The sequence below is a fragment of the Rhinolophus sinicus genome, chromosome 11, assembly GCF_057876585.1.
Source record: "Rhinolophus sinicus isolate RSI-liver-muscle chromosome 11, RSI-T2T, whole genome shotgun sequence".
NCBI lineage: Eukaryota > Metazoa > Chordata > Mammalia > Chiroptera > Rhinolophidae > Rhinolophus > Rhinolophus sinicus.
Window position 1 is genome coordinate 9741528 of NC_142511.1, and position 25327 is coordinate 9766854.

At 40.3% G+C, this 25327-nt stretch overlaps 1 protein-coding gene and 1 long non-coding RNA gene across 5 annotated transcripts in view; one reads left to right on the plus strand and one right to left on the minus strand.

The window, feature by feature from the left end:
- Window positions 1–10884, minus strand: part of ABL2 (ABL proto-oncogene 2, non-receptor tyrosine kinase) — an 88772-nt gene extending 77888 nt beyond the window's left edge. For all 4 annotated transcript variants that reach the window (XR_016022736.1, XM_019730271.3, XM_019730065.3 and 1 more), the window contains exon 1: window positions 10452–10884. Coding sequence is in view for 3 of the 4 variants with exons in the window: in XM_019730271.3 (XP_019585830.2) it covers window positions 10452–10608 (157 nt within the window). In the remaining variant the exon portion in view is untranslated. The remainder of the gene's footprint in view (window positions 1–10451) is intronic.
- Window positions 10885–11056: 172 nt separating this feature from the next.
- LOC148756615 (uncharacterized) lies at window positions 11057–23462 on the plus strand. The gene is made up of 3 exons (XR_016022742.1): window positions 11057–11301; window positions 18362–18402; window positions 23306–23462. It is a non-coding gene; the product is annotated as an uncharacterized LOC148756615 (long non-coding RNA).
- Window positions 23463–25327: the final 1865 nt, after the last annotated feature.

Genomic DNA, 25327 nt, shown 5'->3' on the forward strand with positions numbered 1-25327 from the left:
AGTGAGCAAACAGAAGCCAAAACAAGAGACAAAACAAATACTGCCTGAGTTTCTAGCAGCCCTCCACTTCCGGTTTCTGGGCCAGCCTCGCTGCACCAACTAGTGATGGAGCCCTGTGACTCTGAATGATCAACATTAGGAATATAGTCACCAAACTTAACATCCCCCTCAGTGCAGAAACATAAGTTAATTGGTAATTGTATGCTTTGTAGACACTAACCACATATAGTGACATTCCTTTATGCAAAGTGTGGAGAAATAATTTCTCTAGTTGCCCTATTAAAATATACCAGTGAAGAATTTCTCTTAAGATACTACAGTATACGTGTCTGTGTGTGTATACATGTGTACATTTATGTTAGGTATACTTTAGAAATATGTACCATATATACTTTAGGTATTTTATAGAAAGTACGTGGACAAAACGCGTGGCTACGGCTAATCACAAGGGCCAGAATTCATTAAGAACAAGGACAGGTGATGTCTCCCCTACAACCCACTCTACCCCCACCGTGCCTCCTTCGACCAAATGCCTTACAGTACATTATGTATCACACAAATGCGATCAGGACGAACAGTCATAATAGTGTAAACACTCTTCCAAAATAATCTCATTTTAAAAAGCTCTCTAGGAATCTCAGGTTTTAAGAAAGTAAGAATGTTGGTAGAAAGTCAGTACTGCAGAAATCATGATTACCTACCTAGAAAGAGAATTAAAGGAAGAATTACTAGGGGCAATAGGAGTACCGTAAGGCAGCCAGACCCAAGATTGACACAGAAAAATCACTCGTCTTCCTAAATGCTAGCAATAAGCAACTGGGGTATGTAATGCAGAAAGATTACACTTACAATTACAAAAATTATACAATGCCCACAAATAAGCCGGTCAACAAATGTCCAAAAATAATATGAAGAAAATGAAAACTCTTTTACTTAAGGACATAAAGGAGGACTGAGACTGGCAAAGGGACCCCATGTTCTCAGATGTAGGGACACAATAATGCAATGATGTCAATTCACCCCAAATTAACCTATAAGTCAATACATTAACTATCAAAATCCCATCAAGATTTCTAAATCTTAACAACCTGATCCTAAGGACCTTTAGAAGATATAATGTGCAGTAACATCCAAATAAATTTTGAAAAAGAACACAATGGGGACCTACCCAGATAAACATATATACTTTAAGCTTATCATTATTATAATTAAAATGTTAACGAGGTGCAAGAACAGATAAAGATGAATGGAACCATGGAGAGTTTTTAAAAGATCTGTGTACATATGAATTTAACACATGAGAAATATGGCTCTTCAAAGCAGTGGGAATTGATGAGCTATTCACTAATTAGTACAACAGAAAAGCATTAAGGGGCTTCCAACTTCAAATAAATTATATATGTATATACATAAAATAAAAATTTCAGATAGGTTCAAGTTGGTAATATGAAAAAATACAAAACAGAACTTTTTTAATCGTGTAAACAAATATTCATCAATAAGGAAATTACTAATATCTAAACAGAATGGTTAACATATACATTTAGAGCATAAAATACTATAAAGCTGTTGAAAGAATGAGAAATCTACACATACTGGCACAAAAAGGTCTTCCAGACATTAAAAACTAAAAACGAATATGGGAGGAAAAAAATTCATATAGCATAATGCCATTTATGAAATGATAATATAAACACACTAATACATATGGTAAATACATAGAAAGTTCTGGGAAAATACACATCGAACCATGAACAGTAGTTTCCTCTAATTAGGGAATATGGGTCATGGGTAGGAATATCAAAGGGGACCTTTATGTCTAGTCTATAAGGTTCTATAATGGGTTTTTGGGTGTTGTTGTTTTTTACATTGAGACACCTCTTCATATATTTTTAGACAATTAAAAAATGCAAATTTAAAAAATAAAAGAAAGCTACTATAACAAAAAGGTTCATGTTTCAACCTTTCTTTCCTATAAGAAACAGATGGCTGATACGAATTGTGCTTGTTAGTACTGCTAGTTTTAGGAAAATGTTTTCTTAGTAATTATCTGGAACCACAAAATACTAAGTGGCAATCTTTAGTCCTAACTCAGTATTGTTACTTCAATTTGCTGGAATTAGCAGAGCGAGAGGAACATGTTAACAAAATTGTATGTGTACACACTGTATATTACATTAAGCCACAGAACATTTTCTTTGACCTTGACCACATCAAGTGAAAAGGTTCTAAACACTCCCTTCTCCTAGGAAAGCAAACCAGGGAATATAAATTGCCTGGGCCGGCTGAGCTTTGTGTTCTGCTGGATCAAAAGCCAATCCTGGCAGAGTTCACTGTGGAGGAGCCGGCAGTACCACCGCCACAGACTCAGCACATTTATAGCACCCAGAAAGAATAGTTCTCATTTTTTTAAGCAACCAAAATTAAATTTGGCACAGCATTAGATTTAATGTGTATTAATCGATACACTTATTTGAGTCAAAGTTCAATCGAAAACAAATTGAGAATTTTTTCTAATTATAATTAGTATAATGAGCACAAATTTACAGATGAAAATTATATACTCAAACCAAAAAGGCAGAGATTAGTAACCAAGAGTTACTGTACAATATATCACGCTGCCACTCTCACAGACACACAACACAAGGCCAGTTTTTTTAGCTGTCTCATGAGCATGCTCACCAACATCTATTTAAGCAGCATCATTCTTTCGGACAGTCGTTCTATCTAAATTCTACCTAAAAATTCTCTGAGACATTAATATAGGTAATTACTGTAGAATAAATGAATAAAGAACATAAAAAATACTCTGGAGAGTTAAGATAATTTTTTTTTTTAATTCTGCTATCTTACCTAAAAAGGAAAAAAAAGGTCTGTATAAGTTGCATATTGCAATAATAAAATGAAATATATCACTTTAAGTGGCAAGATAGATTCCAACACAAGATCATTGGAGTACTTCATTTTTAACATTAGCATTCTATAAGTTAATGCCCCCCCCAAAAAAATTATTTATGTTTAGTCTCAAAACACATTAGCATATAAGCTCCTACATCTGGATATTCTATACATCTGGATGTACATCTGGATATGGAGAAAAAATAGCTACCTACACAGTTTTATCAAGTAAAACTATTACTAATCAGACCTGGTCATTTAAAATGTTTTTAATTGCTAATAACTATTACAGAAATATATAAAAGGACATAAAGTAAATAAGAAAAATTGTTTCCCAATCACAATTATTCTGCAATTACTCACTCCTACTATGTGGCAGGAACTATATTTGAAGGCTACAGGTAAAGAAATCAATTCTTACAACCTAGTATCTTAGAATCCAAGAGTCATTTACACAAATATTTATGCAATTGGTACCCAATATCATCAGTCAGTGGTTTTCTAAAGACCCTCTACCAGGATCGTCCGATAAATCAACTACAAATTAGAGAGTATATACTATAGCTAATATTTTATACTCTTCCACCCTTATAGAGAAACGTACATTCATCTTCTTATAGTAGTCCAATATACTATCCCTGATATCTGTTAAATCTTCTAAAAAGCAAACAGAAGGAGAGCTATAATCTACAACAGAGGAGGGAAAATATAAAAGCCTTTACATAAATATTAGTAACACTCAGCCTAGAGCTTAAGACAGTAGTTCAATGTTACCATGTGATTCCAAATAGTATTGAGTGCCCACTGCTCCCTTCGTTAGACCACAACATCTAAGTCTGAATACACAGAGTGTACAGATCTATCCCTGGCCTACCATTCTGAAAACTAGGTCAAAAAGCCTGAAAATCTTTGCACACACTCACGCACATATGTACTTACACATACCCCCAAAAGGTAACTAGGCACCATCATTTACCAAACAACACAATCATTTGGCATCCCAACTTCTCTGGTCTCTAATCTTTTTCAATTTGGGCAAGTAGGGTTTGATGGGGTTTAAACGAAAAAAGGGGTGTTAAGTACTTAGAACATGCCTGACCCACAGCACTCAATAGGTGGCAATTATTTCTTCCTTCTTCCAAGAACTGAGGCCTACCCTAAGTCTGTCGGCAGAACCCTAGGTGCCTTACTTCCCTTTCCCCTGATATTCAAGATTCTCTCAAAAGTATCTCTCAACAGACCTTCAATATATGAACCTTTAGAGATAAAAAGAAATGTTGAGGCCAAAGTGAAAAGTTACCCTCCTTCCTGCCACCAAAAGGTGACATAAGACAAGGGACACTTGCATGGGAACACTACCCTTGGGACAAATGGACTTTTGAACCTGTTTTAACACATTGCATACGGCGGGGTTTAAATCCCTCGTGAAGATTCTCGTGATCCGTATGCAACGTGTTAAGAAGATAGTTAATACATATGTTTTCTGACACAACTGACAGTCTTTGAATTACCTTTGATTTATTACTCTTCTTAATCTCATGTGACCAGTGGTTCTCAAAGTGTGGCCCCCAACCAACTGCATCAGCACACCTGGAAATTTGTCAGAAATGCAAATGTTTGAATCCCACCTGAAACAGAAACTCTGGGGTGGGACCCAGCAATCTGTTTTAACGCACTCTCCACACTAAAGTTTGAGAACAGCTGTTCTCTATGCTTTGTTGAAGTGCCTATAGTGAAACTCCAAATTTATCTACCCCAGAAGAAATCTGTTAAGGATGATGTGGTTAACATTCTGAAGTATTTTGAAATCTCATATCCATAGTACGAGAAAAAACCCATTTAACTCAAAATCAAGAATATAAAATTTCTAGGGCGGCCGGATGGCTCAGTTGGTTAGAGTGCGAGCTCTGAACAGGGTTGCCGGTTTGATTCCCACATGGGCCAGTGAGCTGCGCCCTCCACAACTAGATTGAAGGACGACTTGGAGCTGATGGGCCCTGGACAAACACAGTGTTCCCCAATAAAAATTTAAAAAAAAAAGAGAGAATATAAAATTTCTACTAAAATAAGCTTTTAACAAGAAACTTTATAACCAAAGTTAAAAATAATACAGGGAGGCACAAAAAGGTCTAAAGGATGTCAGATGAAGGAGATTACAATATAAAAAGTCATTAAATATTAACTGACAACAAATGTGCCAGATTAGAATGAAATCTCTACCTAAACTTTAGTTATTTGCATTGGCCTGTATTTCAGGTTCAGCCTCTCTGAAGGAAGAAAAAACATCCATATGGAGACAGTGAAAAAGAACCACGGACTGACTGTGTGTCCTCTAACTGCCACCCAGCCCCTAAGACAAATTATCATCAGAGAATATTCACCTTCAGGCTGAATGTGATTTCAGACTCCCACGATTTCCCTACCTTTTTGTTGCTTTCTAGAAGTCCTTTAATAATCAAGTCACTTGAGAGGAAAACAGAGTCTTAGAGAAAGCGGAGACTTAACATGTAAAGGCTATGACAATTCTACACTTTATCATGCCATCATGTTGACAATAGCAATGTTTTAGATAGTTCACAAAACATCTTGAGGTAAATAACAACAAAAGTGCTATTTATTGAGTACTTACTGCCTGGCACTTTCGTTAGGAGCCTTACATAATTTTATTATTTAATTCAGCCATCTGCTGAGGTGGGCGTTGTACACCATTGACTAATGTCAGATACTAGGCAGGATTTAAATCCAACTCTATCTAATTTGAAAACTCATGTTCCCTAAAGCTCTACACTACGCCAAGATTTGGAGGAAAAGGCTTGGGTTTCAGTTCCAGAACTTAACACGTTGCCCTCATACCCCTCTGTTCTGGCAGGTTTTTAAAAGAAACTACTTTAAAATGCACTCTTCTCTTTAAAGCGTAAATGCTTCTATGTCATTTATTATTTTACTATGGAATTTTTTAGGATTTACTCACCTATGATGTCAGTAATCCCTCCTGGTGTGATACTGCAGAAAGCAGCTTCCTTTGTGCAGTGGGACACGGCAAAAATCGCATATGTACCGAGTTTCACTTCTCACTTTTTTTGATGTGCACACTTTACACACCCGTGTGTGATATTTTTTCTTTCCTCTTCCCACTATGGGCTCCAGATGATGCGTGGCCAAATCTCCCGAGAGCCTGGCCGGATTGTCTTCCTTGGGGGCCCGCTGCATAGGCACTTTCACAGCTGGTTCCCTATCGCCACTCATCTCACCTCCCTGTCTTGGCCTCTCACTGCTCTCTGCCCAATCTTTTGAAATTCTCATTATCTGTCCTGAACGCATGGCTCAGAAAAAACGAAGATTCTCGTGATCCGTACGCAACGTGTTAACAGCTATGTGACCTTGGGAAGTCATTTAATTCTCTTAACCCTTCATCTATAAAACAGGAGGATTAATACCTGCCCCCATCTGTTTCAGAGCTGCAGTAAAAGACCACATGAGATAAAGGCATTAAAAGGTCTTCATAAACTATTAAAAAAAAACAACCTACACAAATATAAATTTATCATCACTCCCGATTTTGATAAAGAAAATGAATAGGAGAAACAAAACAGAATGGAGGTTGGAAGGGACAAGATGCTGGTTTTTCTTTTGTTTGGCTTTTGTTTTCTTTTTAAAGTATGCTGAAGACCCTAAGGAGAAACTTCAGACTTCGTAATTTACCTAAGACCTACTGTCAACTGGGCTGTGATAACAGCATCTGTACCACAACTTCTGTACTTCTGCTAAAAGTACAGAAACAGCTATATACCTGTAACTTATGTAGACTTGAGGTTAATAAAAATCTAACAGCTGATTTCTTAAAAGTTTAGTTCTCATAAGAATCAGTGACCACGATACTAGGTCATCATAATTACAATTCCCTTGCAACAGCCTTCCTGTTCTTTTCTACAGCATCATTTCCAACCTGGGGTGCCTACATCTTTCATTCTGCAAAGACTAAAACACGAACTATTGATCCAAAAATAAATAAATCAGATCACTCAAAGTGATGAGTTTAAAAGAAACTTTCTATTATTCAAAACTTCACAATTTAAAGTTAACTTCTAATGGTATTTTCAGCAAATGAGAGAAGTTGGAGTGAAATCACTCAACTGTTGAGAGGTATGTCAGATATTAATAAAGGTATTTAACCTAGATTACTAGTTAGAAACAGGTTCAATGGCAGAGTTAAGAAAAGTCACAAAGTACTTACCCCTTTCATACTAAAAACAGCCCAACTATTTTTATTTCTTCTAAATTACATTCACAAAAATTACTTTTAGCAAGACAAATTATTTAACAACTTACCCATATATTAACAAAAAAATACCATTCTCATTTTCAATGATACCCTTTCTACAGAAGAAAAATCATGGCCTCTGATAAACCATTTCTATAGCACATGTACATTTTTACTGATGAACTACATACAATATTTGATCTACATTTAAACCTACATGTAAACTCAACAGCCTGTCAGACCTAACTTTCATATATGAAATTATATCCTAAAACCTCAATACTGAAACTCAAAACAGCGATCGGTACACTAGAATTTGTGTGTAAATGTCAAATGATGTAAGTCCACGGAGGAGCTTCTGAATCTAATTCATTTGTTCATTCAATTGAGAATCTACCACATCTTTCTCTCTAAGCAGTGGTTCTTAAGGAGGGGCAATTTTGCTTCCCCCTGCCCAGCGGGGACATTTAGCAATGCCTGGAAACATTTCTGGTAACTGGGGTGGGGGGTTGTTGCCATAGAGGGATGCTACTGGTATCTCGTGAGTAGAGGCCAGGGATGCTGCTAAACATATTACAAAGCAAAGGGCAGCCCCCCCGCCCCGCCCCAACAAATTATCCACCCCAAAATGTCATACTGCCAAGGTTGAGCAACTCTGATCAAAAAGTTCATAAACACCCATCTGTCTACAAACAGTACTCACTTCACCTCCATTTCCTACATTATTTGCTAATTCCATTCTTTTCATACTAGCCTTTGGCAACAAACTTACCCTGTTCCCATCCTTCCATCAGCTTCTAACTTCCAAACTTGTCAATAGCATAATCATATCAGCCAATTTCAAAACATTACAGTCCTAGACTGATCCCTATTTTTAATCATCGTAGTAACACGTACGAATGTTTAGCTCTTAACTATGTGCCAGGCACTACTCCAAGTGCCTCGCGTATATTATTAACTTATTAAATCTAGATACTATTATTACTACTTTTATTATTCCCATTTTACAAGTGTGGAATCCAAGACACAAAAAACAGCTTGGCAAAGGTCACAGAGATAATAAGCAGCTGAGCTAGGTTTCAAATCCAGGTAGAATGGCTCCAGAGTTCATGCCCTTAATAAGTACTCCAATCTCTCTTCTGTCACCCTCTACATCAAATCATGAAGTCCTTTAAGTTCCACGAGGACAGGGACTCCCTTATATTCACAGCAACATCCCCAGAGCCCAGTACATAATAGGTGCTCAAAAAACTTTTATTTGCTAAATGAATGAACTATGTCTCAAACGTACCCCTATTTCCACTGCCTCCACTCAAGGCCAGTCTTTCAGCATTTCATACCTGGGTTTGTTGCTGTATCCTATAAACTAGCTGATCAAGTAAACTGTCAATAAACTCTTCTGCCACATTTTCCATAAGCCAGGCCCATCCATCGTATTCAAAGTTTTCTTCCTACCACTTCTCAATTAAAATCAAAATCTTAAGAGTGAGAAGGTACCTTAGAGATTATCTAGTCCAGATTTTACAGATAAACAAACCCAAAGATGGTGACTAAGTCACCCAACCAGGTGAAGCGAAGACCAGAATTTGATTCTTGGCAATTTTTGCTCTACGAGTAACTCCTGGGGGATTTACTTCACTCCTGACAGATGAATCCTCTCTATCCCATCAACAAATAATGTTCATTCTTACTGCCCATGCTCAAGTTGTTTCTCCTGCCCAGTCTGCCTTCTTTTCTTGCTCCATAGATCCAAATCCTATCTATCCTTCGAAACCTCTTCCTATTCCATTCTTCATGACCTCCTCCTTCTCTGAAAATCTTATGTCCTGAATAAGATCCTAGAGGAAGAGGATCACTGTAGCCTTCTGGGCCAAATTAAACGCACACTAACACTTTCCACAAAGCAAAGCTACTTGGATGATTTCTTCCCTGAAAACTATTCACTACTCACCCACTCTTTCTTCCTGTGTTTTAGGAAGTGATTTCAATAAAGATTAAGTCATATAGCGCCTTCATAAAATGTTCATATACCTGGAAGAGAAGCTCACTCACCTCTTTAACAGAAGTGTAATTCCTAAATAGCCCCAAATCACTTAATACCTCCAATAAGAAACAACTCAGCTTCTTCACCAAGTCCAAACTCAGAACTCTCTGATACAACCCCCCCAGTAGACACAGCTCCTTGATTCATCTCTTCCTTTGCATTACTTCCTCCAAACTCCATTTCTTCCTCCTCTCTTCCCTACACTGTGCAGTATAGAATACCCTGTCTCTTTTACCCTTTAGTATTTTCGATACGTCTCTTCATACAGAAATGCCTCTCCAACCTCAACTATCCAATCCTTTAGACAGAATTCACATCTCTCTCTTCTACCTTTAGGCCTTAGGATAGCTCAACCCCAAGAAGGTCAATTTTGTTTTTCCCCCTTCTCCACTCTTTCTTCCCCAAGAAAAGCGGTCTCAAACGTGACGTGGATGCAGCTCAGAGGAAGTGCAAGGATCCACTGGGCTGCAGGAAAAGATAAGTGTACTATCGAAAGAGTTTGGAGACAACTATTCTAAAATTACCTTGATAATGCAGCCAAACTAATAGGTTCCAGACTACAGAGAGGCGCACGGATGTATATACATGCACACACAGAAAGAAAAAAACTCCTGTTCCTATCCAGAGTCCTAACCATGCCCACCAACCTCTAACCCCTACCAGCCATCTCAGAATTGTGTCCGACTAGATCTAGAGAGAACAGCGAATGATTTGGCAAAGCCCTTCATTTCCAGTTTGGGGGGGGGGGGGGAAATCAAGAGTGCTGACACTGCTCATCGCCTGACTTACAAATATACTTTATACGCCACTGCCTCCTGAGATTCAGTTCCTAGTTCCCAATCCCTTGAGGCAAACTCACGTTCCCCTCGCTACCGACCGATTTCGACTATCACCTCCTAGACTGAACTCACACCTCCCTTCATCCTTCCCTCTCCGGGCGATTCTATCCACCGTCCTCCTCAAGCCGCACAGTCCGGTCCCAGGGTAGAGGACAGTCCATCCACCGTCCCTAAGACCACTTCTCCTTCCTTCTCCGCCCCCGGGAGCTGCCAGCCAGGCTGGAGACGGTAGGGGGGAGGGGTGAGACTCGCCTCCCGTGACTGGCCCAGATGGCAGCCGATTCCGCCCCCACTCTCGGGCACCCTTCCCCTGCTCGACCCCCTAGGTCTGCCTGTCTGCCTCCCGGCCCGCCGCGACCCCACCCCCGGTCTCCCCGGCACCCTCGTGCCGGCTCCCGGACACACTCACCATGCTGGGTGAAGATATTGAAGCCGGCCTCCGTGGTGCGCCCCGCCAGGTCCCGCCTGCGGCCGGAGGGCCTGGCTGCACTGCTGCCCCGCAGCCCGCGGGGTTGCGCCTGCTGGAGCCCCGGAGCCTCCCCGACGCGGCCCACCTGCTGCCCCATCCCTGTGCTCGCGTACTCCCGCGCCCCCGCCGACCCCCGGTCACATTCCTCCTCTGCTCCGGCTTCGGGCTCCTGGCGCTGCTCCGGCTTCCCCCTCCCAGTCCAGGCCCCGGCCCTGACCGGCGCGGCCACCCGTGGCTCCGCACCCGCACTCCTCACAGCAGCCGCCGCGCTGCCTCTCGGCGACTCACAGATCCTCCTTTTCCCTCCCCCTCCCGCGGCTCCGCGCCCCCAACGCCGCCGCCGCCGCCGCCATCTTTAAACCACCGAGCACTGGGAGAGCGTGGGACAGAGCGTCTCCCGCCCCCCACCCGACCAGTCACCTCCGCTATCGGGGGGAGGGCTTCCCGGCGGCCCCGCCCCCCGGCCCCGCCCCGCGCGCACCGCCCCCGCCTCCACGCGGGGTGGGGCCCCCAGTGCCCACCTCGTTGGCACGTCCACCCCTGCGTCGGGTCTTTCGGCCCCGCGGTCCCTTCCGGGCACTTCGGCCTCCCACGTTTGAATCCGCCTTAGCCGCTCCCTCCCACGTTCGGCTCCACACGCTACCGCCTTTTGGGGTGGGTGGATCCAAAGCCCTCCCTGTCCCACCTCCATCTGTCAAATCAATCAGTCCAGCAAGGCACTCCAGGTGCACAGCTTATTAGCAGCCACAGCTGGGACAGAAAAGGACAAGACATGGTGCTCGCCATCCAGGTGAGGAGCCCTAAAACGCTGAGGAGAATCCCTTTAAACACCCTCTTCAGCAGCAGGCCTACAGTCAAAATTATACAAAATACACATGAAGATGGTAGAGAGGTACATCATTATTTCACTGTTGATTTTTTTGAAGTTATTTCATGATGTTAAATTGCACTCGCCTCAGTTGTCTGCACTCTACAGACTCACTAGAGAAGCCGATGTGGCCCCCTTCCTCGGATTACATTACCATGAATTCCTCTTGAACTCTTTTACCATCTAACCACATGTGTGTTTCTGTTACCCTTACATGCTTGACAGTAAAGCTAATCTTCCTACTGGCATGCTTTATATACCGTGCACGGGGTCAGGTCTTCTGACGACAAAGGAGCAGGGAGGAAATTTATCTTTGTTAAAGATGAGAACTTACTCATCTTTAACAATTAGTCTAAGGAGAGTAACTCAAGCAGAAAAGTGTTTTAATACATGCACACACAAACATATACGTGCAAATATTCACTTATCCCCTGTCATGCCGGGTGTTATGCAGGGTCTCTGAGCCCGCTCCCCACATAGGAATGCAGGATATGGTGAGGCTAAAAAGGAACACCAATGGAGCCATAGATAGGGGAGTCATACCACTATAGTCTCTCTGGTGGCTGGGTTGGCGACACAGGAAATAGGATCCACACGATCTATAACCTGCCGTCCGCTTCTCTGCCAACTGACCAACCCCACTTGCTAGCTGCAATCCGCCGTGCTAACTGCAATCCGCGCTTGCTAGCCCAGCCACCATTCGCTGCCACGGCAGTTATATTAGTGGCCAATGGCTCACTGGTTACAGCTGACAGCCAAATAGCCACAGCTGATGGTCATCCGATCACAGTTGGTGGCCATTTACTACCCAAGCCAGCACCTTTCCAGGTGAGGCCAAGAGCCTGGAAACTACACTCCTGGCTCTGTCCCCACATCCCCCCACTACACATTGTTGCATCTGAATATTGGTCCAACTTTTTATTCTTAGAGAATTGAATAGTTATCCTCCTGCTATTCCTTTGGCTTTCCTATTTCCTTCGTAAGAAGTATCAGTTATTGGAGGTGCTACACTGAAAATTTGCTTAAAATTAGAGAGGATGAGTGCCATTGCAAAGAAGCAACAAAACAACCACTGGGAAGATAGGTTTAGGGGGGAAAAGTAGGTGCAGCTTTCCTTCACAAGTCTCTCAGAGAAGCAGGCTGACCTTAGTTGAGCCATCCACTGACATTGATACTCTCTACTATGAGAGCACTATGAAATTATTCCATTGTCATCTAGGGTACGGCCAGAAATAACTGAAATTGACCCCCAAAATGAGAACAGAAACACTGTGCTTGAGCACTAGATAGAATATGAATTTTCCACTTGGATCCAAGTTTTCCTGTGTTTAAAATTCTTTTTTTGTCTTTCTTTTAATTCCCAAAGTGTTTGAAACTACCGGGAAAAAAAATCATTCACAAGGGATAAAGGTGGTCATAGAGCCAGAATTTGGTTTGTTGTTTGATTTTTATTATCTGAGAGAATTTCAGTTTGGGGATAACAGCCTGGCTTCTCTGCTAATTCATGCATGGTATATAACAGATGAATATAGTATAGTGCAATGGTTAGGGGCAGGGACGGGACTCTGAAGCCAGACTGCTTGAGTTCAAAAGTGGTCTCTGATACTTCTTTGCTATTTGCTCTTCGGCAAATACTTAACCTTTTTTGTGCATCACTTCCTCATCTGTGGTGATGATAATAACAATAGTACCTACCATATAGGACTGTTGTGAGAATTAAGTTGGTGAACATATGTATAAAGCACTTAAAACAGTATTTGGCATATAAGGGTCATGTAAGCACTTAGTACAAAAAAGGTAATGTTTTCAGAAGTCCATCAGCTTTTCCAAGCATAATTTCTTCAAGTGGTATATACTTAGATCATGGAACAAATTCTACAGTATTTATTCAGGTAAGCCCCCCCCACCACCACCACCTTGCATTTAACTAAAAATAAAAATACCAATCAACCAATAAACACATGCAGAATCATATATCACCTTATTGGTCATTCCCACGTAGTTATCACCAGCTATCTACTCACATGAACGATTACATAAGACCTTTATTTTGCATATGAAGATTCCTCTACCACTGATTCTTAAGATCTTATCTAGGCTAAAGCAAATATCCTGTAAGTGGAGACTTAGGATACATGCATTTTCTTGTAGATGTTTTCCATTCTTTTATTTTCAAAGTGAAATGGGAACTTTCAGAATGGGGGGGGGGCAGTGACAGGGCGGTGACAGACTAGGGAGAAACCGAGTTAATTAGGTGTGGAAAAGTATTTCATCTCAGTATAACCAAGCCAAATATGACTTGCCTGAGAATTATATTTACACATTGAAGACAATCCAAAATAGTACCATCTAAACTGAATTGAAGGCAGCTAGCTGTGAGCTCCTGGCAGGAGCAGAAACCAGGTGAAAAAAATGTACCGGGGAGCTCCCAGAAGCACAGACAGCCTCACCTGAGTGTCGGCCAGGGACTGGCATGGAAGATCAGACACATCACCAATAGCAACAAGGCATACTGAAGACACAGATGCTCCTCATCCTGTGGAGCAACACCACTATTTCCAGAAGCAAGGCGTTTGTGAGCCAAGCTTCACTGATCCCTATCTCTACCAGCCTGCATTTCCAGGCTACCACCGCATTCTTCCGTTATCTCCTATATCTAGTTCTTTCTCTACAGCTGTATGGACACAGTGTTCTGTTTAGACTCAGGTCATCTCTCTGCTGGAGTCTCCTGCTACTATCCTTTTCTTCCTAGGTTCCAAAACTTTAGCACCAAGCAGTTCACTAAAACAAAAATATTTCTTCTTCTCGTTGATTTGACCGTGCTCCCCTCCCCTTCATTAGGTACCATGTCTGAGTTTTTCACCTAATGCTTCAGGATTAAGTTCCAGGACACCCTGGGTTATAATTGCTTAATTTCATCTCCTGTTCCTCAAACGACAGCCCCCTTACGACAGGCATATGTTTTATCCAATTAGACTATTTCTGGGATGTCTTCTTTTTTCGCTGACTTTTGCAATAATTATATTCTCCCCACTATGACTCCCAAGTGATTCCCCTTATGATATTTAGGATTCTACTCAGATCCTACCTCCTTCATAAGAAAATCTCAGACGTATCCATAGAGATGTAACAGTTTCCCTGGACTCTGTTCAGTCCATACCTAAAACAAGCACTGGTGGTAACAATTCTTTGCCTATAAATACAATTACCTTCCTCTACCTCCCCCAAATGTGTTTAATTTTGACACATGGCTGAGTATCATAGGGTTGAAAAGAACTTTAGTGTTCATCTGGGTTAATCTCCTGGAATTCTCTCGATAATAACGCCAGCAAGGGAGTCCATTTATTTTGAAACGTTCTAATTGTTGAAAAGTTCTCCCGAAAGATAAACTGGCACATGCCTCCATGAAACTTCCACCTTTTTCACCCCTGGTCCTAGTTCTACCTAATACGTAGCTACACAGAACAAATCTAACCTTTCTTCTATACAGTAGTCCTTCAAACATCTGAGAGCTGTCATGTTTCCCTAAATCTTTTATTTTACTTGTATACATGCATTGTCTTTATAGTTATGTTTATCTGTTTATATTATCTACATGGGATAAAAATGTTTATGTAGATATAATAAGTTGGAAGAAAAAATGTCATTTTATATGTAGCATTTTTTTCTAGCTTTATTGAGATATAATTGACATATAACATTAAGTTTAAGGTTTATATGTTGATCTGATAAAATGATTTTCACCATATCCTTAGCTAATACCTCCATCATGTCAAATAATTACCATTTCTTTTTTGTGGTGAGAACATTTAAGATGTACTCTCTTAGCAACTTTCAAGTATATAACACAATATTATCAGTTATAATCCCCAAGCTATACATTAGATTCCCAGAACTCATTCATCTTATAACTGGAAGTTTGTACCCTTTGACTGACATCTCCTCATTTCCCTCAGCCCCCCAGTCCCTGCTAACCACCATTCTAGTCTCTGTTCCTGTGAGTCTGTCTTTTTTAGGTTCCACATATAAGTGATATCATTTAGTACTTGTCTTTCTCTGTCTGCCTTATTTCACTTAGCATAATGTCGCAAGGTGAATTTATGTTATCTCAAATGGCAGTATTTCCTCCTCTTTCGTGGCTGAATAATATTCCATTGTATATACGTACCACATCTTCTTTATCCATTCTTTTTAAGATGTTTGTGCATGCAGTACTTTGAATTTTGTTAATGTGTCATTTGTCTCTGCATTGTTATCGTATTAAATCTTTTAAGGCCTACAGAGTGCCTAATACAGTTCCACTTATAGATCGAGACTTTAAAAGTTTTTTTGGATGACAGTCAGGAGAGGGAGGGTGACTCTTATCTGGCTAGGATAGAATAAGTCATTCTCTTTGGAGATAAGGAGATGGATTAAATGACCTTTTGTTGTTCCTTCTAACCCCCAAGCATCTGTGATTCAATATTTCTTCAATTAAAAATTTTTATAAATTATTAAGAAGCTATTTCAAACAATTGGCAAAGTGCTATATAAATGTTACCCATAGCAATAATAACATATATTCATTTTAAGTTTATAAATTAGTGCTCCTTTTCTATACTAATAATGAAATAGCCAACTGAACGAGCCGTTTAACCTGTAGCCTATTACTAATTAGTCTTCCTTTTCTGTAGTAATAATGAAATAGCCAAGTGAACAAGCCATTTAACCTGTAGCCTATTACTAGCTATAATTTAGTGGAAATGGGCCTGGTTTAGAATTTCTGTGAAATGGGTTGTTTCAATTATCTGTTGCGGCATAACAAACCATCCCAAAACCTAGTGGCTTAAAAATAACAGTGATTTATTACTTCTTGCAATTCTGTGGCTTGCTGGACAGTTCTTCTGATCTCACCTAGGCTCATTCATGTAACAGCATTGAGGGAGCGCGTCAGCTGAGCAGGAAGGTTCATACTAGCCTCATTCACATATCTGGCATTTGGTGCTGCTGTCAGCTGGGTCTTGGTTCTCCTCCATATGGCCTCTTGTTATGGGCTGAATCGCGTCCTACCCCCCCATTCGTATGTTCACACACACACACACACACACACACACACATACACAGAAGACCATGTGAAGACAACCATCTATAAACCAAGGAGAGGTCTCAGAAGAAACCAACTCTGCCAACACCTTGATTGCAGACTTCAGCTCAGGAACTTTGAGAAAATAAATTTCCGTTGTTTTAAGCCACCCTCTGTGTGGTCCTTTGTTATGGAGGCCCTAGCAAACTAATACACCTGCCGTTCTCCAATAGGGTAGATTAGTTTGCTAGGGCTGCCATAGCAATGTACCACAGAGAGGGCAACCGAGAACAACAGAAATTTCTTCACTCACAGCGTGGAGCGTGGAACTCCAAGATCATGGTGTCAGCTGGGTTGATTCCTTCTGACAGCTGTGAGGAAGAACCCGATCTCTGCCTCTCTCCTAGCTTCTGGTGGTGTGCTGGTAATGTTTTGGTTCCCTCGTGTGTAGATGCATCACTGCTCCCTCTGCCTTCCTCTTCACATGGCGTTCTCCCAGTGTGTGTATCCGCATCTAAATTTCCCCCTTTTTCTAAGGACATCATTCGTACTGGATTAGGGCCCACCTTGTGGCCTGACTTTCACCTGATTACCTCTGTAAAGACCCTATTTCCAAATAAGGTCATATTGTGAAGTACTGGGTGTTAAGACTTCAACATATGAATTTGGGGCAACAAATGCCGCCCATAAAACTGAGCTTTCTTATAGCATGGTGGTCTCGGGATTAGAACAGGGCAAGAGCAAGAGCTGCAAGACCTCTTGAGGCCTAAGATCCAAAATTCTCACAACATCACTTCCACCACGTTCTATTCATCAGAGCAAGTCTCAAGGCCAGCCCAAATTTAAAGGGTGGAGAAGTAGACCCGACTTCTTAATAGGAGGGGCAGCAAAATATTATGGCCATGTTTTCAGTCTTCCACAGGGTCTTATCCCTTTTTTTTAATGAGAATTAACTAGGAATCTGGCCTTGGGCTAATCATAGAATGATAGATTCTTAAAATCAGAAGGGACCCAGGCCTATCTTATTCTCACTACTGAGTACATTTCTCTGCTTCCATTTATCTTCCAGCCGCCCTACTCTTTCCATTCCATGGGCTGTCCTAGGTGAATTCATCAAGCCTCTGTGTCTGTGCTTATGCTGTTTCCTCTGCCTTGAAAGCCAGCACCCTCTTCTTTTATTCCCATCTTTTTATTGAAGCGTAATGTTCATATAGAAAAGTGTGTGTCTGCTACTTGATGAATTTCACAAATGAAACGCATCTGTGTCATCAGCACCCAGGTCCAAAGGCAGAATATTACCAGCACCCCAGAAACCCTCTCCATGCGCCCTTACACTGTCTACCCACTTCCTTCTCAATCCACAAATGTAACAACTATCCTGACTTTAATAGCATATGTTAATTTTTGTATGTTTTTGTACTTTGCATAATGGAATCGTACAGTATGAAATCTTTTGTGTCTGCTTTCTTTCCCCCAATATTATGTGTGTAAGATTCATTTATATTATTGTTTATAGTTGTGGATCACTTATATTTTTATGGCTGTATAGTACTACGTTGTATGAGGATATGTTATACCTTATTCATCCATTCTACTACTGATGAACACGAGGATAGTATTCATTTGGGGCTATTATAAGTAATGCTACGGTATTATGAATAGCCTAGTACATGTCTTCTGGGGACCATAGATAAGCATTTTCTCAGATATTTACCTAGCATATAGGGTATGTGATGTTTGGCTTTAGTAGATACTATCTAATAGTTTTCCAAGTGGTTTTACCAATTCAAACTCCCACAAGTGGTGTAAGTGAGTTTTGGTCGCTCCAAATCCTCACTAACACTAGATATTTTCCATCTTTTAAAATTTTAATGCATTTCACACTTCTTTTACTGACGAACTCCTATTTGTCTTTTTCAGATTCACCTTAGGAGTCACCTCCAAGAAGCCTTAACTAACAGGTAGGATAAGGTGTCCCTTCTCTGGACCCACATTAACCCTTGTCTCTACCCTAGTCTTTAGCAGTTATCTGTTTAGAGTTGTTGAGGTTACTGTGAAGAAGGACAAATGGGCCCATGTGTAAATTGGAACATATCTTTGGTGAACAATTTAGCATTACCTATCAATATATATACTTAGCATGCATACACAGTATATCAATTCATACATTCTTTTACCTAGTAATTTCTACAAATTACTTTTACATGTATACAAAAATACATGTTCAAATATGGTCAGAATGTTGTTTTTCATAGTGAAAAATTGAAAGCAAACTAACTGTCCCCCACTATAGGAATAGTTAATATATACTAAGCACTGGATAAAAAAAAAAAAAGAATGAAATAGGTATATATGTAAGGGCCTAAGAATATCTCCAAAGTATACAGAAAAAAAAATAGTCAAAGAACATGAAAGCTTCTCTGGATGGATATTAGGGGATAGTTCCCAGAAGAAGAAAGTGGGGAGGGGGAGCTACCATCTTGTTTGGGCAAACTTCAGCATTTGCTACGATGTTTATGCCTTCCTTCTGAAAATTCATCTCTTTGCGAGAGTGTCTGATATTTTAAGATTTGCTGCCAGTGCTGGAGCCACCATCCTTCCCAGTTTGCTGGGGACTGTTCTTGCTTTAGCACTGAAAATCCCAAATGGGAAACCCCTTACCAGGATGTTAAAAGTCCCAGTTTCTGCCCTTGCGCAGTAGGTTGGGGGAAAGGTGCAAAAGCCATGTGACAGCCCACAAACATAGAGGCTGAGAGCAACACTGTTTTTAGTGTTAACTGGCTCCAACACAAATGATCTACTTGCTGTAGTTGCTGGTTGCTGTTTTTTTCCTCTGAAGCTGATGTCGACAGTCTTGATTTTGGGTTCACAGTAACACATCATCCAGTGGAGTGACACAATTTAAGTGGGCAATTTCAGTGCCTTGTACCAATCCGGTTGGGGCTTTGCCTGCGAATGAACTGTTGTGCTTTGTATCAAGATAGTGCTAGTTTAATTTTTAATGTTGTGAATATTGTGACCGTATTTTCTAAGAACTCAGCTAGAAAAAGAACAATTACAATACCTACACCAGCATGACCTACACATCACTGAAAAAAATAAAAAGCTAAACAACGGTGCTATTTTAATGAGAGGTAGATAGAAGGACCCATATAACAGGATTAAAGGAGTAAAAACCCAAACAGAGCATACTGCACAATTTGCAGAAAAGAATTTGGGATTGAACATGGTGCAGGGAAGTGAGTACTGACACTGAGAATCTCATGTATCCAGGATAAGAAAGGCAAGTACTTCTAAATCAGTCAAAAGTTTTCCATCTCCCCCAAAGACATTCATACTCAGCCTAAAACCGTTTGCTGCTGAATTCACTTGGGCATACCAAACCAGCTAATATGGATTAACATGATTATCTTTTTTCTTCACTGTTCTATGAAACTGAGTGAAGTTATATTTTCTAATTCAGAGGTTGCAGCTCCGAGGTCTCGTTGGCAAACAAAAGGGAAAATTTTGATACCAGATATGTTGGCCCCTTACAGAGGAGAGCTGATTCTTACAGGTCCTTCCAACAATAGTGCTTTCTATACTATATTCAGAGACTTCTCAGATCACAGGAACAACAAACGTTCTCCCTGCCTCCTAGGAATTCTGATTTTTCAAAAAGGGGGTTTCAAGCCATCCTCCTGATTTGAAGATTTTAAGGAAGCCGCAGAATAACATAACATGAAAGATTGTTTATATGTTGTCCAAATATAAACTGCACGTTGGTCATCTATCCACGTATTCAGCAGACAATATCCATGTAAATGTCAGCAAATTCCATTCAGTCTATAATCTTCTTACCAAAGAAAATGAAAAAAGTCTTACCTGCTAAATAGCCTGCAATTGCATACCTTATACATAACACTGCTAAAGAAAGGGGAGGGGAGGATTTGTTTACCTGTGATATTGAGGCTTTTATAATAAAAGCAGTGATTTTTCAGTTCTCTTAAAACATGCAGAAGCACTGAATGAGATATTTGACTTCGTAGAAATGCAAAGAGATACTGTCCTTAGACATATGCCTAAGATGGCATATGTCATCTTAGATGTCATCTTCAAGATGGCCGTCATTGTTGCCTGCCCTAGAAAAGATGGTGGCCTGCTGTAACATCATATTCTCTTTTTTTTTTTTAACTTTTTGAATTTTTATTTTAAACTGTTACTGCATTTCCTTAATATTTTTTATTAGTTGCAGGTGCACAAAACAATGTACTAGGTTAGACATCTATCATTTATATCCCTCACACTGTGTCAACCCCCCTCCCCCATCCACTACCCCTCTGACATCGCATACAGCCATTACATTTCCACTGTCTCTATTCCTAATGTTGTACTCCGCTTTTTGTAACTATATACATAATATACATATATATACATATACATATATATACACATACACACACACACACATATATATATATAAACTTGTAGTTGACATTCATTATTGTTCAGCTTCAGGTGTACAGTGTAGTGATCAGGCATCTACATCATCCCTGAGGTGGTCTCCCTAACGAGACAAGTGTCCATCGGATACCCTACAAAATCTTTACAACATTACATTCCCCAAATTAACTTTCGTAACCCCATGGCAATCTTGTGGTTACTGACTGTGCTTTCTAATCCCCTCACATTTCCCCTTATCCCCACCCCCCTCCCATCTAGCAACCCTCAGTTTTTCCTCTATGTCTCTGAGACTGTTTCTGATCAGTTCATTCATTTATTCATTTTATTTTCAAAGTATGGGATACAACAAAAAATGTCAATTTCTAATTCACAAACAACAAACAAGTCACCAGGAAAGGACAGCCAAGTTAAACAAGACTTTCTCACTTTTGCTATTACTAGAACTGTAACTTATTTGGAATCCAATGCCAGTCTCACAAATTCAAATTACCTCTGTACTTTAAAACCGGTTTCCCTAAGGAAGAGAAGTTTAACTTGGGATGGCATCCAATGTGTGTCAGAGTGTGTGGTCCACCTCCCTCCTCCTTGAATCTGGGCTGGTCCTGTGGTTTGCTTTGACAGATGGATATGGCAGAATTGACTTTGTGATTGAGGCTAGGCCACACCACACCTTGCCTCATCTACCCTCAGCACCTGGAATGACCCCTCTTGAAATGCAACTGAAAGATGTTAAAACCAGGAAGGGTCAACTATAAAACTTGGAAAAATAGGATGGAAAAATTGATCATCAGTTTCACACTTATTTCCTTAAGTAATTAATACAACTAGCATAATAATCTAAGTTAATATATAATCTCAAAGCGAAATATAAGATACAAATGAAGAAATTGATAAGGAAATAGTATTCCTAAGAAGTTAGGCAAGTTAGACGGCAAGGAAAAAGGAACTATTACTGAATTCCGATCATTTTATTTTATTGATACGATTACATATTTAAAAATTAGAATCATTTCAAATGTTTCTGACATGTGAATTAGCTTGATTGTGGTAATCATTTCATAATGTGTATGTATCAAAACGTCATGTATACCTTAGATATATACAATTTTTATTTGTCAGTTATATCCCAATACAGCTGTAAAAACAACTTATGCCATAATTGGCATAAATTCTCCTAAGTAATGTGGAACTATGCGACCTTTGGGTATCAATTTCACTCGGACTCAGTTCCTTTCACTGTAAATGAGGGATGGGTTAGGTAAGTAGAAGACATATACTGTCGGAAAGTTTAACTACCACCCTGAGCATCATTACCAAAAAGTGCCTTTCCAAGTGTGAGAAGGGGAAATACATGATCATCAGCTTTAGGAAAAAGAAGACACATCAGCTGAGGATCTAGAAACTGATGGCATGGCCCTGCCCATGGACCACTGGCCGTCTTGGTACCCAGAAGGCGTCGTGTGTAACTTGAAGACCATTATTCTAGATAATGTAATAAAATAGGGAATGGAATGGTATAAGTATCAGGACACTGATTATTTGTAGTTAGGATTGTATATGAAGAAAATCTAACGTGCTCAGTTAAAGAGTTTTAGAATTGATACAACAAGCTAAAATGGCTAGATATATGTACAGACATGCACAGTAGCTTTCCTTTACAGAAGTAATAACGAATTAGAAACAGAGTTGTAGAGAAATAAATAAATGCATGAAATAAGTGGATCAGAAATGTGTTAAATGGGAAATATGTATAAAACTATAATAAAGAATATAAATAATAAGTAGAGTTCTTCCTGAGGAGGAAGACTTAATACTATAAAATATTAGCTTCTTTCTAAAACATGGATTTATCACATGGTAATCAAAACCCCTTTGATATAAAACAAACACCTTTTTTATATCAAATTAATAATACATATGTTATGTATATAGCTGTCATATATAGTCACAGTTTCTATACGAACATATAGTTTATACACACACATATTTGGGGATGTCTCATATAGCTGTATTCCAGTTTGGCTCTTGAAAAAGTTGCTCACCCCAGCATTGGCCATTCATTCACTAAATATTTATTAAGCTCTTACTGTGTGCCAGATACTGGGGGGGGGGGGGGGACGGGGCTAAAGTTACAGCTGTAAAAAGGCGAACAAAATTCCCTTCTCAAGAAAACTGGAGCATAATGGGGCATTCAGTTAAGACAACAGGCATTATAATATACTGTGTGATACGTGGGAAGGCAGGGGAAATGACCTAAGAGCACAAAGGATGGGAATGGGAGGATAACTATGAGTCAGCCAGGGCAGGCTGGGGGTGGGGTGGGGAAAGGGCAGAAGGAAGCATCCTCCAGGCCCTGAGTAAGGCCAGTGAAAGCATGGCACCGCGGGGAGCTGTGAACTTTTATATCACTTTTTGTTCTAGCATCAGCGAATATCTGTGAGTGTTTGCGTGTGACCTATGAGAGAGACACAAAGAGCAGCGGGTCATCATGTGAGTGATGACAACATGGTGGGAACCTAAGACGTAAAAAGTTGAATTTCAACATAGGAACAAAACAGCACCAGACCCGTCACAACTGTTGAGGTACAAATTCAGTTAACATTTTAAGTGACTTAGCTCAATGCCTTTATATTCTAATTGGTTTATTTTTAAAAGAATTTGAATGTGCAGAAAAGTTGAAAGAACAGTGTAATGAGTATCCATATTCTTCTCCATGTATCTTCACCAACTGTCGGTACCTTGCCACACCTGCCTCGTCTCTCTCCATATGTATGCACACACTTCCCTTTTGCCAAAACATCTGAAACTAGGTTTCAGACACCTCCTGCATTACCCTTAAATATGTCAGCCCGCATCTCCTAAGAACAGAAACATTCTCCTACTCAAACACGACAGCCAAACTATACCTAAGAAAATCAGCTCAATCACAAAAACCAACCTTCAGTCAACCCTCAAATTTCCACCACTGTCCCCAAAATGTCTTTCATAACTGTTCCCCCACCTATCACATTTAAAAGTTCTCCTGTACCCTGAGCCTGGAAAATACCCTGTCACCTCTTTAAGTCTCTTTCCTCCTCTTAACGATTAGCTATCCATTAATATTGACTCTACTTGGACTTACTGGATCTGTGATTTAGGATTTAGGATTGGATCTGTGAAGAAAACAATTTGGAAACCATTTCAGGTCAGGCTGCCTTATCACAAGTAACCTCTAGATGTCCTCCTTGGACAGAGGAAACCTGTAGCTAGTTGGTACCGAGAACTTCTCCAGAGCAATCATTGTAGAGATACGTGCCCCTTTTTCTCCAGTCGATATAAAGTGTCTAATGAATGCCTCAGAATTCTAAACAGAACACGAATAAGCTCATTGAATGTGGTTCTACACACATTTGCCACACATGAACAAGGTTTCAAGTTGGGAGCATGTGAGAATAAGAAATACATGGACAGGGCAAAAATAGACCAGTGTTAAGCATTCATAGACATGTTTCTCCTACTTCTGTCCCTTTTAAAAAGGATCTTTTCATTGCCCAATATCTTGTGCCTTTGTTATACTCCTCAGTTAAATGTGTAGAGAAACAATGGAATGAGCCTAAATAAAAAAGAAGCCGTAGGAGAGATGCCTGCCATGAGTGATGCAGGAGGTGAGAAGGGGGACCCAGGAAGGGTGTGAGTTTCCAAAAAGAGAGAGAGAAGAGTAATTTAGGAGTAGCTGCTATGATGAGTGGGACTATGGGGGGAAATTTGTAGGGAATTGTAAGGTATCCTGCTGTGTGTTGGGTGGTGTGATTCTATATTTATATCTGTCCTCAGATTTCTTCCAGTTAGAAATAATAAGTTATTTACTGCATACTAATTACTGTGCATCAGGCATGCGCTAAGCGCTTTTCTCATATAATCCTAATGCAACACGTTTCTCATCTAATCCTGATAACAGACCTGTGAGCTATTATTACCCCATTTTAGTATCTCCAAGATGATACTTGGAGAACTTAAGCATGTCGTCCATGGTCATGTAGTTAGTACACGGCAGAGCCAGCACCGCCAGAATTCTGGTCTTGTCTGAGACCAGGGCCTGTGTTCTTCTGTGTTCTGCTATAACGTCAATCATTTGTCACTGTCATGTGCACTCTGGCAGCATATGCAAATGCATAAAGTGGCCGCGTAGTCCACGTCCAGGTTGTGGGTCTCTGCTTGCCAAAATTCTGTGTGTCTTGGGAGTTGCTACTGTGACTGCCGTGTCCTCAAGTCCTTAACTCTGCAGGGTTTTAAAGTCCTTGCATGTTCTCAGAAGGTACTCATTCCTGTCACCACTTCTTTATTCATATAACGCAGCCAGTATACTTCTCTCTCTCTCTCTCTCTCTCTCTCTCTCTCTCTCTCTCTCTCTCTCTCCCTCTCTCTCTTTCTCTCTCTCTCTCTCTTCACCCACACATGCACCCC